Source organism: Galeopterus variegatus, unplaced genomic scaffold (assembly GCF_000696425.1).
Source record: "Galeopterus variegatus unplaced genomic scaffold, G_variegatus-3.0.2 Scaffold2448, whole genome shotgun sequence".
In the NCBI taxonomy this organism is placed as follows: Eukaryota; Metazoa; Chordata; class Mammalia; order Dermoptera; family Cynocephalidae; genus Galeopterus; species Galeopterus variegatus.
Window position 1 is genome coordinate 188,290 of NW_007728559.1, and position 13,561 is coordinate 201,850.

Genomic DNA, 13,561 nt, shown 5'->3' on the forward strand with positions numbered 1-13,561 from the left:
AATGTTTAAAGTATACAGCCATAGACTTTTAGAGCTGAATTAAGCTAGGATTATTCAGTTGAACAAAGGGCCCGAGACCTAGGTGATTTGGCTGAAAGTTGTGGCAATGCTGGGACTATGACTTGGTTGTCCTGGTTTCTAGCCTAGTATTGTCTTTTATGTGCAGACATTACAGTTGTGGTTTATGGAATTGCTTAATCTTTCCCTTATCAGAGAGTAAAGAGGACTGTATTTAGTATATAGCATGCCTATGTCCATAGTGTATGCTGTGTACTAGATCAAATCCATTACTGATGTTATTTAACACAGCAACATTGCATCAGGTGACATTTATCAATGGATATAAGTGAATTTTTCAAACAATTAAAAAAAACTTGATCCATATTTCCATTGATTTCTAAACTTTTTTTGTGGAAAAAATCCTTCAAAATTTAGTTTAATTTTAGACATATAAAAGCTGAAACAAAAAATTAGGGAAATAGGAATTATAATTCTTTATGTAGGAAGTCTCCAAAAATGAATGGATTATATTCTAAAGGGTCTTTGATAAGTCAGTTACTTGGAATTCATTTTTTCCCCCATTAGAAACAGTATGTTAAACATGGTCATGAAATCTGAACCTGAGTCAGTAGCTGAATGTTTGGAAAATAGAATAGTTTGGTCAGGGCCCTTGCCTTGGGTACGGTTGGGTGTGGTTCAGCATCCTTTGTAAGCAAATTGTGTGTGTGTGGAGTTAGTGTGCATGTGCACCAATGTATCTTTTTAGTTTTGTTGCTGAACATGTGTTCTTCAGGGGGAGAAGTAGAGAGAGACAGAGAGAGAGAGAAAGGAGACAGAGAGGGAGAAAGTAGAGAGAGAGTAGAAAGAGAGTAGAGAGTAGTTTTAGTGAAGCAGGCAGGTGGGCATCTGCCTCGGGTGTCTGCCTGGTGCAACCATGCTTTCCAACCTAGGCTTCCAAGGACCTTTTGGCTGGTTACCTAGCTCATAGACCTGCGTGTAGGGGTCTGGTGACCCAGCCTGGCGTGTGAGGGGTCTGGGGACTTAGCCTGGCGTGTGAAGGGTTTGTGACCCAGTCTGTGAATGGGCTTGAGGGGTCTGTGAGCTTCAGACCCAGCCCTAGCTCAACAATCAGCCCAGTCGGCAGGACTACCAGCAGGTAAAAGAGCCTGACAACTAGTGTGGTCATGTAGCTAGACAATTGGTGTTATGAACGGGATTAAGAGTGCAACAACTGGCACTGTGAACAGGATGCTGACGTTAGCCCCTAGCTCCACACTGAAGTAGAGAGTTCTCGATTTTTCTGGCTATTTTAGAGTCAACTCTGAGCTGCAGAAGCCAGAGACCTTTTGGAGCTTTGAGATCCCCACTGCATATCTTTGCTGTATATTCTACTTCTCTGGCAGCTGATTTAATCTTTCATAGAATTTCATGCCTTATCACCAAAATTCTGAAGCATTTGTCAATAGATATTTATATGATCAATTACTAAAGATATTATATATAAATCTCATAGACTGTGTAATTGTGACTCTTGAAAATATTCTGTATTCTTGGTACTGGTAGGCCCTTGATGCCGAGCAAGAATTATCATGTATTTATCTACTTGACATAAGTTTTACACTGATTCTAGTTTAGGGGCAAGCTACAACTATTCAGATAATTGAGTTAAAAGGATTTAATAGACCTCAGAACTAGGGGAATTTAGTTTAACGCAAGATGCACTAGAGTCTCTTGTGATAGTAATTCAGACATTTACAGCAATAACTTCTAAAGTTAAAGTATTTTTCCTTTGGACTAATTCAGTCCAAGTAATTTGGAAATGGAAAAGTAGGAAATCTTGCTTTTGTCAGCTTGAGGAAAAAGAGGAATGTGAGGATTAGCTGTGTATTTCAATATTTTAGGTTTCCAAAGTCTAATTTTTGAATTTTTGCTTTATAACTAAAACAGTTTTTAAAAAGCTTGGTTGTTTTGTAAAATTTATGCTGTTGCATGTTCATGAGAATTCAAAAAATAAATTCTTGATTTGAATTAAGCAATTCAAAAGTGTTTTTTAAAAATGTTTATTCTAACAGCATTTCTTAAAGCCCAATGAATCATAGCCATATTAGATTATATACTTCCAAAGGCAAGGACTGTGATTTATTCATCTTTGTTTTCCCTTAGAATTTAGCATGTTACCTGGCATACAGAAGGCCATGAGTAGGTATTTTTTGAATGAATTAATCTGTGAAGAAGTGTATCCAACTAGTTTTCTGTTCCTTTTCAATTAGTTGATTAAAAAAAAACAGAAAAAGATAAACTGAAATTATTTAAATTGTTTTCTTACAGAAATAATTACATTTATTTCCAAAATGTGAAGAAATAGGTAACAGTTGAAGATTAATGTCACTTAGCATTTGAAAAGTCAGATTTACTAAAACATACCTTATGAGGTGATTATTCATTTTTATGAAAGAATACTTAAAGAATTATTTGTAATTTATTAATTCATCAGATTTCTTCAAGTAGTAAATGCTTAATACAGTCACCATTTTATTTATTAAATTTGGGTTTATTCAGGAATGAACCAGTTATGTAGAGTGAGTTACATGTGATATCAAACATATTAATCTTAACAGTTGAGCTTTTATGGAAAAAATATTAAATATGTATACATTTAATTTAATGAAATCCACCCTAATAGTAGGTATCTTTATTTTATAGAAAGGAAAACTGAGACATAACTTGCTATCCTGTCTGGAGTCACATGGTGAGTTTAGAGATCAAAATTAGATCCAAGAATTTCTGAATCCCATTTCATGTTTCAGTATTTGGTGTTACTTAAAGTGACTCATAAAATTGACTGATGTCATGTGTCAGTACTTAGGTGACAATTTACAGAAAGTCAACTCTGCAACTTGATGGGCGACAACCCTTTCCAACCAAAAAGTAAGTGTTGCTGCCAGGACTTATACTAGTGTGTGTGGCTTTTGTATAATTTTGCTTCAGGAGAAAAGATGAGTGGTGGAAGATATTTTCTTAAAAATAACACTTAAAATTGTTAGAGTGACAAATGCTCACATACAAACAAATAATGTAAATTAAAAAGTGAGTAAAATAGAAATGAAGTGTTTTCTTCCTGTTACCAGAGAAAAGTACTATTATCAGTTTGGTATACATAATTACATATATTTCTTCTATGCATAGGCAAAAAAATTATTTGTAAAAAAGATTATAAAGCTGTTATGTGTCTTTTGAATTTTTTTTTCTGAACAGTATATCCTGGATATATTAACAATGGCAGTGGTCTGTTAAAAAGAAGGAGGAAGATCTTTGTATACCGTATTAATTTGCTAGGGCAGCCATAAAAGTGCCACAGACTGAGTAGTTTATATGATGGAAATTTATTTTCTCACAGTTCTTGAGGCTAGAAGTCCAAGATTAAAGTGTTGATAGGGTTGGTTTCTTCTGGGGGCCATGAGGGAAGGGCTCCAGACCTTTCTCCTTGGCTTGTAGACGGCCATCTTTTTATGTCTTCAACATGGTCTTCCCTCTACATATATCTGTGTTGTAACCTTTTTTTCTATTAAGGACACCAGTTATATTGGATTAGGGCCCACCCTTGTAACCTCATTTTAACTTAGTTACATCTAAAGACTTTATGGTCACATTCTGAGGTAGTGAGGGTTAGTACTTCAGCACATGAATTTTGGGAAACACAGTTCAGCACATAACAAATACCAACTGGTTATAAGTAATACTTTTATTATCAGTATACAATGGATCTTGCCTAGTCCATAGATTATTATATACTATGTGCCTACTGCCCATCTAATGTATAGGGGGAAATATACTCCCAGTAACTCCCGTTAACCTTGGACATACAAAATTAAGACACATGAAATAGTGAGCAGTTTGAGATCATATATGTTAAATCTTGAATTGCATGGTATAGACTTGTCAGTGTAGTTCAGAATTTGAAAGAAAGTAAAATCTAACGGTTTATTGAAGTTATTAAAACGAGTTAGGAGAGGCAGGGAATTAATATTCTGTTGAGTATCTGTTTGAAGTTAGGTACTTTATATGGCATTTTTTGAATCTATATAATATATTAAGGAGGTACCATACTTACAGATGAGGAAAATAGGTTCAGTTTCTCCAGAATCACATGATTAGAAATGGTTTAGTGAAATTTTGAACTCTTCAATTTGACGTCAAGTCCGTGCTCGTTTTACTCTGGACTAGAATGATGTAGACTGTATAGATGAGGAGAAAGGACATTCTAGGCAGAAGAAATGGTATACCTAATAGCTCTGAGGTACAAAATGAGGGTGGTGTTTCAAATTTTGAAAATATGCAAATGCTAAGCTGTGACTTGCCAATGAAAATTAGTATTTTAAATTCTTTGACTTGAATAACTCTGTAATTAGTAATGGTACAATTTAGAAAAGAAAGGGGTAAGTTTATGATGTTGATGACATTTGGGAAAATGAGAAGATTTTTTTTTTTTTTTTTAAACTAGGTGGACTGCTAAACATTTAAATAACAGTAGACCTGGAAATGATTTGTGAGGAGGGAAATGTTTAATAATTTTATAAAAGAATGGCTTAAGGTATTTCCTTTGTATGCCATTCCCAAAGCATTGTTTCAATTAGTGTCTTTTAAGATAATGGTAAAACATTGTGTTAATTTTGAGTCAAAAGTAGAAATGGCATTACTTTAATAATAAAAAATTGTCTTTAGAAATAACTGCATTTAAGTGATAAATTAAAGATTATTGTCTAAGCCGGATTTTGGAGGTTTTTATTTCTTTTGTAGTCGTCCCCATCTTACTCCATATATCTAGTTAAGGACCTCTGGTATCCGTCTCCGTGGCTATTACTTTAGTTTAGGTTCTCAATACTATTTTTTTTTCCTTCCCTATCTCCCTTCTTCCTTCTGCTCTTCCTGTTCCTCCTCTATTACAGCTTAAAAGCAATTAACGCATAATTTAAAAAGTCAAATAATCTGAAAAGGCTTTAAATGTCTTTACCAAAATTTCTTGAAGAGTGCTTATGTGCTGTTTGTCACTTCATTAGTTTTAACCGTTTCCTAATAATATTCTATCATGGAAGATGAAGATTTTGGCTTTCTTACGGCTACCCCTTCCCTCCAAGTATCTCCCAGTGTAGTTATTTTCTCAATTTTTGGGTAAAGCGATATTTGATGTTTTCATTATTATGACCATATAAATGTTCACTAATGAGCATAGCAGTTTGCTCATATTGTTCACTAATGAGCACATATATGTGTAATAGCATGTTAAGAAGATACCTGTTCTCCTTACTCTTTTTTTTTCTTCCTTTGGTTTATCCTGCAATTAATCAATTTTTATTTTTTTCATTTGCTAAGTTTTATTAAAATCTATAGCCAAGTATTCCCACATCCTTCAGTAGCCTCTCAATTTTCTATATAGTAAAACCTGTCAGGTAATCTAAAGTTTACTTTTTAATCATCTCTCCTTTGGTTTCCCAGAGACATTTTTTCTGAAGTACTTATTCTCCTGATCCTGTCTCAACTGGTTGTTCTCTAGGCCTACTAAACTTCTGTTATTTTGGGACTTTGTATTTTGTTGAAAGCCATGTTTTCTGTTTCCTTTGTCTTCCTGTTTTTTGAGTGTCTCATGTTTTGGTAGATTTCCTGAGAAAGGGTATGTGGGAGGTAACTGTTGTGTGATCTTGCTGGTCATTATTATGTCCTCATGCTTGATGAAAAGTTTGAATGGGTATAGAATTCTAGGTTGGAAATTAATTTTAGTAAGAATTTTTAAAGTATTATTTTACCATCTTCTCGCTTCTGTTATTATTCTCAGTCTTTTGTATATGATCTGTTCCTGCCCCTGCCCTGTCCCCTGCATATCTTTGGGTATGTTTTTTCTCTCTATTTTTCTGAAGTTTCATGATGTTATGTCTTGGTGTAACATTCTTTTGGATCATTATGCTTGGTGCTAGTAGGACCTTTCAACCCAGAGTTCTGTGCTTTCCATCTAGGAAATTTTCTTGCATCATTTCTTTGATAACCTACCCCCACCTTTTTTTCTATTTTCTTTCTGAAAATTTTATTGGATTAATGTTGTACCTTTGAAACTGATTTTCTAACAGTCTTGTCTTTTCTATTTAGTTTGCATATTTTTCTTTTTTAGTTCCAATTCTGGGGACATTTACTCAACTTAGCTTTTGATTTTTTACTGAATATAAAAACTTTGGCTATCATATATTTTTAATCCTATTTTTTGTTTTCTTTTTTTTTTTAATAGTTTTTTCCTTTTTGTCTTTTTTCGTGACCGGTAACGGGATCGCAACCCTCAGTGTCACGCCCGTACCGCGACCGGCAATGGGATCGCAACCCTCGGCATCACGCCCGCACCGCGCTCAACCAGTGAGCGGACCGGTCTCTACATGGGATCCGAACCCTCGGCAGGAGCGCCGCCGCACTCCCAAGCACCGCACTCCACCGAGTGTGCCACCGGGCCGGCCCCTATTTTTTGTTTTCTGAGTACTACTTTTTATAACATTTTTTCTTGTCTTATATCTCTAAATACACTGATTTATTTTCTCTATTTTTTTGTTTTGTTTTCTGCATTATCTCTTTTTTTTTTTTTAGAATCCTTTTAGTTTTATTGTTTTTTGGTTTTAGATAGGAGGTTTTCCTAAAATTTCTGGTGTTTATTAGTTGTCTGTTCATATTTAAAGTGAGGCATTAAAATACTTCCTAGAAGCTCTTTGTATTTTGTCGGAACTTGTAAGATGGTGGTATTTACTATATGTACTACTTTGATCAGTTTCTTCAGGTAAGAAATGTCTAATTTGCCCTGGATAGAATATGCCTCACTTATTTCCTGTATTGTAGTCTAGTACCTCCTCCATGCTTTGCTCTGTGCCTGGCATTCCTGAATCTGGTTCTGTTTTCTAATTTGTCTCCCATCTGTTTCCTCTTATTCTTAGTTTATATCCCTTTTGTTGATATTTTTTTTAAAAAAGTAATTGTTAGGTATAATCCTTTTTGTAAACATAATCATATTCCAGGTATATGACTGAAACTCACTTTGACTGGATTTGACTGTTCCTAAATTTTCTGTCCACTTAAATGACTACTGTCATCCATTATCTATGTAAATTTTACGTTTATATCTTAGAGAGTGAGCTCTGAGTTTCTCATTGTTGCTACCATGTACTGACTACAAATATCAATTCAGAAATTGACATTAGGAGTATTAAAGTAATAGGAGTATGATATCTTAAATATCATAGTATAAAAAGTATTACAAAAATGTTTTTATCTCTTTCTTGAAAATTAGATAATTCAAAAATGGCAGAACTCTTTATGGAATGTGAAGAAGAAGAGCTGGAACCATGGCAGAAAAAAGTAAAGGAGGTTGAGGATGATGATGATGATGAGCCAATCTTTGTTGGAGAAATATCAAGTTCAAAACCAGCAATATCAAGTAAGCATTTACTTTTAGTGAACCCAAGCTTTGTAAGGTATTGTTTCCAATGTGAACTTGTGAACTGTTTTATAGGTACTTAGTGTCCTTGTTCTACTTAAGAAGTTAGGGATGAGAGATTGGGTGCGAGGCCAGTAAGAACTTGAGAATCAGGATGGGGATGTGATTGGGGACTTGAGGACAGAGGTAAGAGGTTAAATATCAGATGTGAGAAAAGAGAAATGGGCTAAGGTTAGCTGGTGGCATTGGAGGTCTTCTGTGATTGGAAATTATAATTTTTAGTGGAGCCAAATAACCTATTTATCTGTTTGTTCATTTTTCTTTTTTATCACTTAAACCCAGAAGTAGAAAAAAGAAAGGATTTGGAATGCTTTGCTTAAAATTTCAGAATATACTAAATAAGTTTGTGGTGGTCTCTTTAAATTAGTACACTTAAATCCTTATGTCTTCCTAGTAAAACACCTCAGTTCCTTTGTGGATTATTGGCTTTCAGTTAGAGTAATTGGACTTGATATTATTATGATGTTAAAGCAAAGATACCCATCCATGACGCTTGTTAAAATGCCCACTAAAAAATGTATAATAAAGTGCAAAGAAATAATGTACCAATTTCAGGGAGAAAGAGAAAATAGACAGCTGAATTCACCAAAGAATGTAATTTACCCAGCCAGTATACTAGTGTTTTCTTACTTACCATGGCAATGCTTAAAAGTGTGATTAGGAGACTACTTTAAAATTTTTTTTTTTTTTTTTTTTTTAAAAGATGACCGGTAAGGGGATCTTAACCCTTGACTTGGTGTTGTCAGCACCACGCTCAGCCAGTGAGCAAACCGGCCATCCCTATATAGGATCCGAACCCGTGGCCCTGGTGCTATCAGCACCGCACTCTCCCGAGTGAGCCACAGGCCGGCCCTTTAAAATTTTTTGAAAGACTTGTTCTTGCTTCTGTTGCCTCTGTATTTGGAATGACGCTTTTATTGAGTTTTTAAAGAGGGAGAATAATTTAAACAATTGAATTTTCAATACCATGTCCTATGGCAGATTGGTAATCTCTCATGGAGTGCTAAGTAGAGTGCCATTTGGATTATAAAATGAATTTGGCATGCTTTATGGTGATAATGGAACATCATAAATATTATATTCTCTTAATTATTGTTTCCTAGTCACTGATTATTTTATACTGGAATATTATTATATTGGAAAATTGTTATTCAAAAATCTCTTATTGAAAACATGACAGTTAAGATTCAAGTTGAATATATACTGATTGTAGATAACTTTTAACAGTATTCAAGTAGAACAATGTATCTTAGTTTTAAAATAATTCTATCAAGAAGAGAATTGATCCCAGTAGAATTTCTTTTCTGAACAGTTATAATGAAGAATTTAAGTGATTTTAGTGTTGTTTTATGGTAAGCCATAAAGTATTTTAACATATGGAATATGAGTTAATTGTTTGTATAGAAATATCAGAAAGGAGGGTAGAAACTGTTTTGTCAGTTACAACCACTAAAAAGTACTTTAGCAATAGTTCTTTGATGGTTTGAATAAGTGTTGAATCTTGAATTTCTGAGTGAAAACAGTGTCAAGTTGTTAGAGCAGAGTTTTCTTCAATAAGACTTCTGTAATGCTTAATTATAGAGCATACGGCATTGACATTATCAGGAAACAACTGTACTTTTGTGTGAACCTTTACTTTATAAAATTAATTAATAGGATCTGGTTCTTTTCTACTGAGAGGGAAAAAAAGGGAAAATTTTGTGAGGCTTGGTGGGGTTTTTTTCTGTGCTTTTTACCTTTTACTTAGCAGAATTTTTAGGCAAATCCTCACTCTTCCAAATTTTAGTTTGATTCCTGAATAAGCTAGAAGTTACAGAGTTCACATAGGTGCAAGAGTGAGGAATTTAAAACTGATCCTCAAAGTCATGTTAGGCTCGGATTGATTTCTGGTGTGGTGATAGATTTGAAACCCCTTAACTTATAAGATACTGTGGTAAACTGTAGGTTCAATTTAGTCTTCAATCTCTGATAGTTTCCCTTTCAGAACTCAAAAGTAATGATAGATAATCCAGTGATTCTCTATAATGAAACTTCAAGGCTTTCAGAGGTGTGAATAGAATATGGAGGTTGATCAAATGTTTGGTTTTGAGTCATAGGAACTCAAGTGTATGTACAACCCTGTAATCATTCAAAGAAAGATGTATAATTCAGCTGTAGGTTTTTACAAATATAGATTTGAAGAATTTTTACTGTGTGGACTATTTCTTTGCCATGCAGAATATTTTGACTTATATATAGTCAGATTTATCATTCTTTTACTTCTCTGGCTTGGATTTTGAGTTGCAATGAGAAACATTGTTCTTATTCTATAAAATAATTAAACCGGGTAGGCTGGCTGGTTAGCTCAGTTGTTTAGAACATGGTGTTGATGACACCAACATCCAGGGTTTGATGATTGGCCGGCTGCCAGAAAAAAATATATATAATTACCTTTCATAGAAAGACAAATATTACATGATCTCATTCATATATGGAATCTTAAAAAAAAAAAGTGGTTCTAATAGAAGTAGACAGTAGATTAATGGTTGCCAGAGGCCAGGTAGAGAGGGCTGGTGGTTAGTGGAGTTGGGAGGAGAAGTGGTGGGCTAATGGGTACAAAACTATGTTACCTACCCTAAGTGAATCATTGTGCAGTATATGCATGTATTGAAACAACACACTGTGCCTCATAAGTATGTACAAGTAAATGTTAAAATACAAAAATTAAATTAGAAAAAAAGAAAATTCAAGAAAAAAAATTCTTAAGCCTGGCAATCTTGTTTCTTTTGTTTCTTTAGTAGATAAAGATGTATGTGTTTAAAATTAACTGTATTCTGAAATCAGTGATAGCTTATGTACTCCTTCCAGGAATCTGTTTGTTTTCAACTCATGATTTCTATTCTCTTAGTATGTATTTCATTCGAACAATGAATTTTAAAATAAATATAATTTTTTATAGATATTTTGAACAGAGTTAATCCCAGCTCGTATTCAAGGGGAATAAAGAATGGCGCCCTGAGTCGAGGTACAGTATTATTATACTATTTTAATTTTAAAATGAAATATTTTGATAAAATTGATTATATAGAAATATATTCAATATATTATGTAATTTTATAACACAGGTATTACTGCTGCATTCAAGCCTACAAGTCAGCACTACACGAACCCAACATCAAATCCAGTTGCTGCCTCGCCAGTAAATTTTCATCCTGAATCTAGATCTTCAGATAGTTCTGTTATTGTTCAGCCTTTTTCTAAACCTGTAAGTGTTTCTGAAACTACACAGTCAGCTCAGGGATACATTGGATATTATTTACCAATATCAACCATTCCCAGTTAAAATTCTGTCAATGGCAGTCATCCAGTAGAAGCATAATTGGCATCAGAAAATGTCACTATCTTTATTATAGCTCAGCCAGCACTCAAAAGTAATAAATGCAGGAACTAACTAACCAGTCCGTTAATAAATAAGGTAATATGCTTAAATTAAATAGGTACAGAATTGAAAACTGTGCTATCAAAACATGAAAAAAGTATAGTCAGTAATGAATATTGTATAATGGCAAAATATGTAAGATTGCAAAGTAGGCCAGGTGTTCTTAATTGGGAAAATTATTGAGAGGCCATTGTAGCATTTTGTTCTGAATACATGCCTTCCTAGTTCAAAAAACCTTAACAAAAAGTAATAGATAATGGTAACAGTTAACATTTATTGAGCTGTTAATATGTATAAGCCTTTGTGCTAAGTGCTGTACATAAATCTCATTTAATTCTTAAACATTGCTATGAAGTAGGCACTGTTATCATCCCCATTATATAGTTAAGGAAACTGAAGTTCACAGAGGTTAGTTATATGGTTCACTCAAGATCATATAGCTGGCAAGATGATGGATCTGGGATTTCAATCCAGGTTAATCCATAGTTTATATGTATATACATGCGTGCATACCTATATGTTGTGAATAAATGTATGCTTGTAAAAAAATGAAACTAATTGCCTTAGTTAACAGAGTATGGTTTCCAGTCCCCTGGTGTTTCCTAAGACTTTCAGGGGTTTGGGAGGCATCATAATCAAAGACATTATTTGCCTTTTCCAGATACTTGGACTGATGCAAAAGCAATGGTAGGTAAGCCGCTGGTGCCTTCATGTGAATCAAGGAAGTGGCACCAAACTGTACTAGTGATTTTTGTATTAGTCACCCACCATACACTCAGAGTAAAAAATCTTCCAGTTATACTGTTTCCTTGATGAAGTACTAAATTTTTTTTAACTCTATCCTTGAATATGCATCTTTTTAAATATTCTATGTGATGAAATGGGTACTATGCATAAAGTGCTTCTGTGTCTGAAGTGTGATGGTTGTCTTGAGGGAAAGTACTTGTGTGATTGAATTGTGAACTAAATTACCTGCTTTAAAAAAAAATATAGAAGACCATTTTTATTTGAAAGAATGACTGATAAACCATGGTATATTAGTTAATTTCTGTGTATCAATATTACTGTAGACTTACATGGCTTCAAACAACCCACATTTATCTCACAGTCTCACAGTTTCTGTGGGTCAGAAATGAAGTTATGGCTTAGCTGATCCCCTGCTTTAGGGTCTTATAAAGCTGCATCTAAGATGTGGTCCCTGAAGTTAGTCTCATCTGAAGTTCTACTGAGAAAGTATCTGCTTCCAAGTTCATGTGGTTGTTGGCAGCATTCAATTCCTTAAGGGTTGGCAGACTGAGAGTCTCAGTATCTCGTTGGCTTTTGGTTGGCTTGTTGCCAGGTGGGTCTACCCTGCATGGCTGCTTACTTCCTCAAAGTTAGCAAGTGAGGGAGAGTCTTTAGGAAGATGTGTCATTATAGTTTAGGAAACATAATCATCTACACAAAATCACATATATTCTGTCATCTTTGCTGTATCCTTTTGGTTAGAAACAATTCAGAGGTCCTACCCATATTCAAGGGGAGGGAATCACACAGGACATAAATACCAGGAAGTAGGGATCGTAGAGGCCACTTTAGAGTCTGTCTGCCACACATAGTTATTCAGTCTTGGGTATTTGGCAAACATTTCCTCAAAACTGATCAAAGTGCAGCTGTCAAGGAAAACAGCTGATAGTAGGTAGTATTTCTTGCCAATGATAAAATTTGAGCTTTCAAATAAAAATTAGAATTTTGGAAAACAAGTATCTGCCACCATGATCTTGACAGCTTCCCAATACTTCAGGGTTTTTCTGATAAATGGTGGTAATAATAAATATGATTTTTTTTTATATTGTATAATGAACTATGTCAACATTTGGAAGGTCTGTGTAATTCAATGAAACCAATATTTTCCAAATAATCAATGTATACATTACAAAATTATGCATGGATAAAAGATCCATTTAAAGTGTAAGAGGGACCATTGATTTTAATGAAGCAGAGTACAAAAAGTTCAGGGATATGGTTTCAGATTTCATATTGCAACCAACCTTTAAGAAAGTACCAACTGTTGAATTTTGGTATAGTATCAAAGTAGTAATTAAAATATTCCCTTTTTCAATTATATATTGCTATGAACCCAGTTTTTCTTTTTGTTCTTCAGCCAAAACTTTTGTCCTAGCAGACTGAAAGCAGAAACAGATAAGGGACTGTAGCAGTTTTTGATTCAGCTAGACATTCTAGAGATTTGCAAAAATGTATAACAGTGTGCCACTCTTCACGAATTTTTGTGTGTGTTTGAAAGTCATTTTTCATAAAAATGTTATGTTAATCTGTAATGGGTTTATTATTGTTATTTAAAAATGAATAAATAAATATTTAAAATTTTTCTATGATTAATTTCTAATACAGTAAATATCAATAGGTATAACCAACATAAACAAAAACTTTTTGGGCTCTGTAAATTTTAAATGTGTAAAAGGGTCCTAAAGCCAGAATTAGGGTACCACTGCCTTAGAGAAATAGTAAATTTTCCTTAAAATGTTTGTTCTTTAGACAATAAATCAGGGAAATGACTGAGTATGTTTTGGATCCTCTGAAGTTACACAGGCTATTTCTAGTGTTTAAAAAAATGTAATAGG

The 13,561-nt window shown here is 34.0% G+C and overlaps 1 protein-coding gene across 4 annotated transcripts in view; it reads left to right on the forward strand.

Moving 5' to 3' along the window:
* The window catches only part of ZNF280D (zinc finger protein 280D), a 114,637-nt gene that overhangs the window by 22,855 nt on the left and 78,221 nt on the right, over positions 1 to 13,561 (forward strand). For 2 of the 4 annotated variants that reach the window (XM_008581737.1, XM_008581733.1), the window contains exons 2-6: positions 2,704 to 2,749; positions 2,860 to 2,928; positions 7,316 to 7,462; positions 10,461 to 10,526; positions 10,627 to 10,766. In XM_008581737.1, coding sequence (XP_008579959.1) covers positions 2,901 to 2,928; positions 7,316 to 7,462; positions 10,461 to 10,526; positions 10,627 to 10,766 — 381 coding nt within the window. In that variant the 5' untranslated portion in view covers positions 2,704 to 2,749; positions 2,860 to 2,900. The remainder of the gene's footprint in view (positions 1 to 2,703; positions 2,750 to 2,859; positions 2,929 to 7,315; positions 7,463 to 10,460; positions 10,527 to 10,626; positions 10,767 to 13,561) is intronic. The other 2 variants (XM_008581735.1, XM_008581736.1) reach the window with 2 other exon arrangements.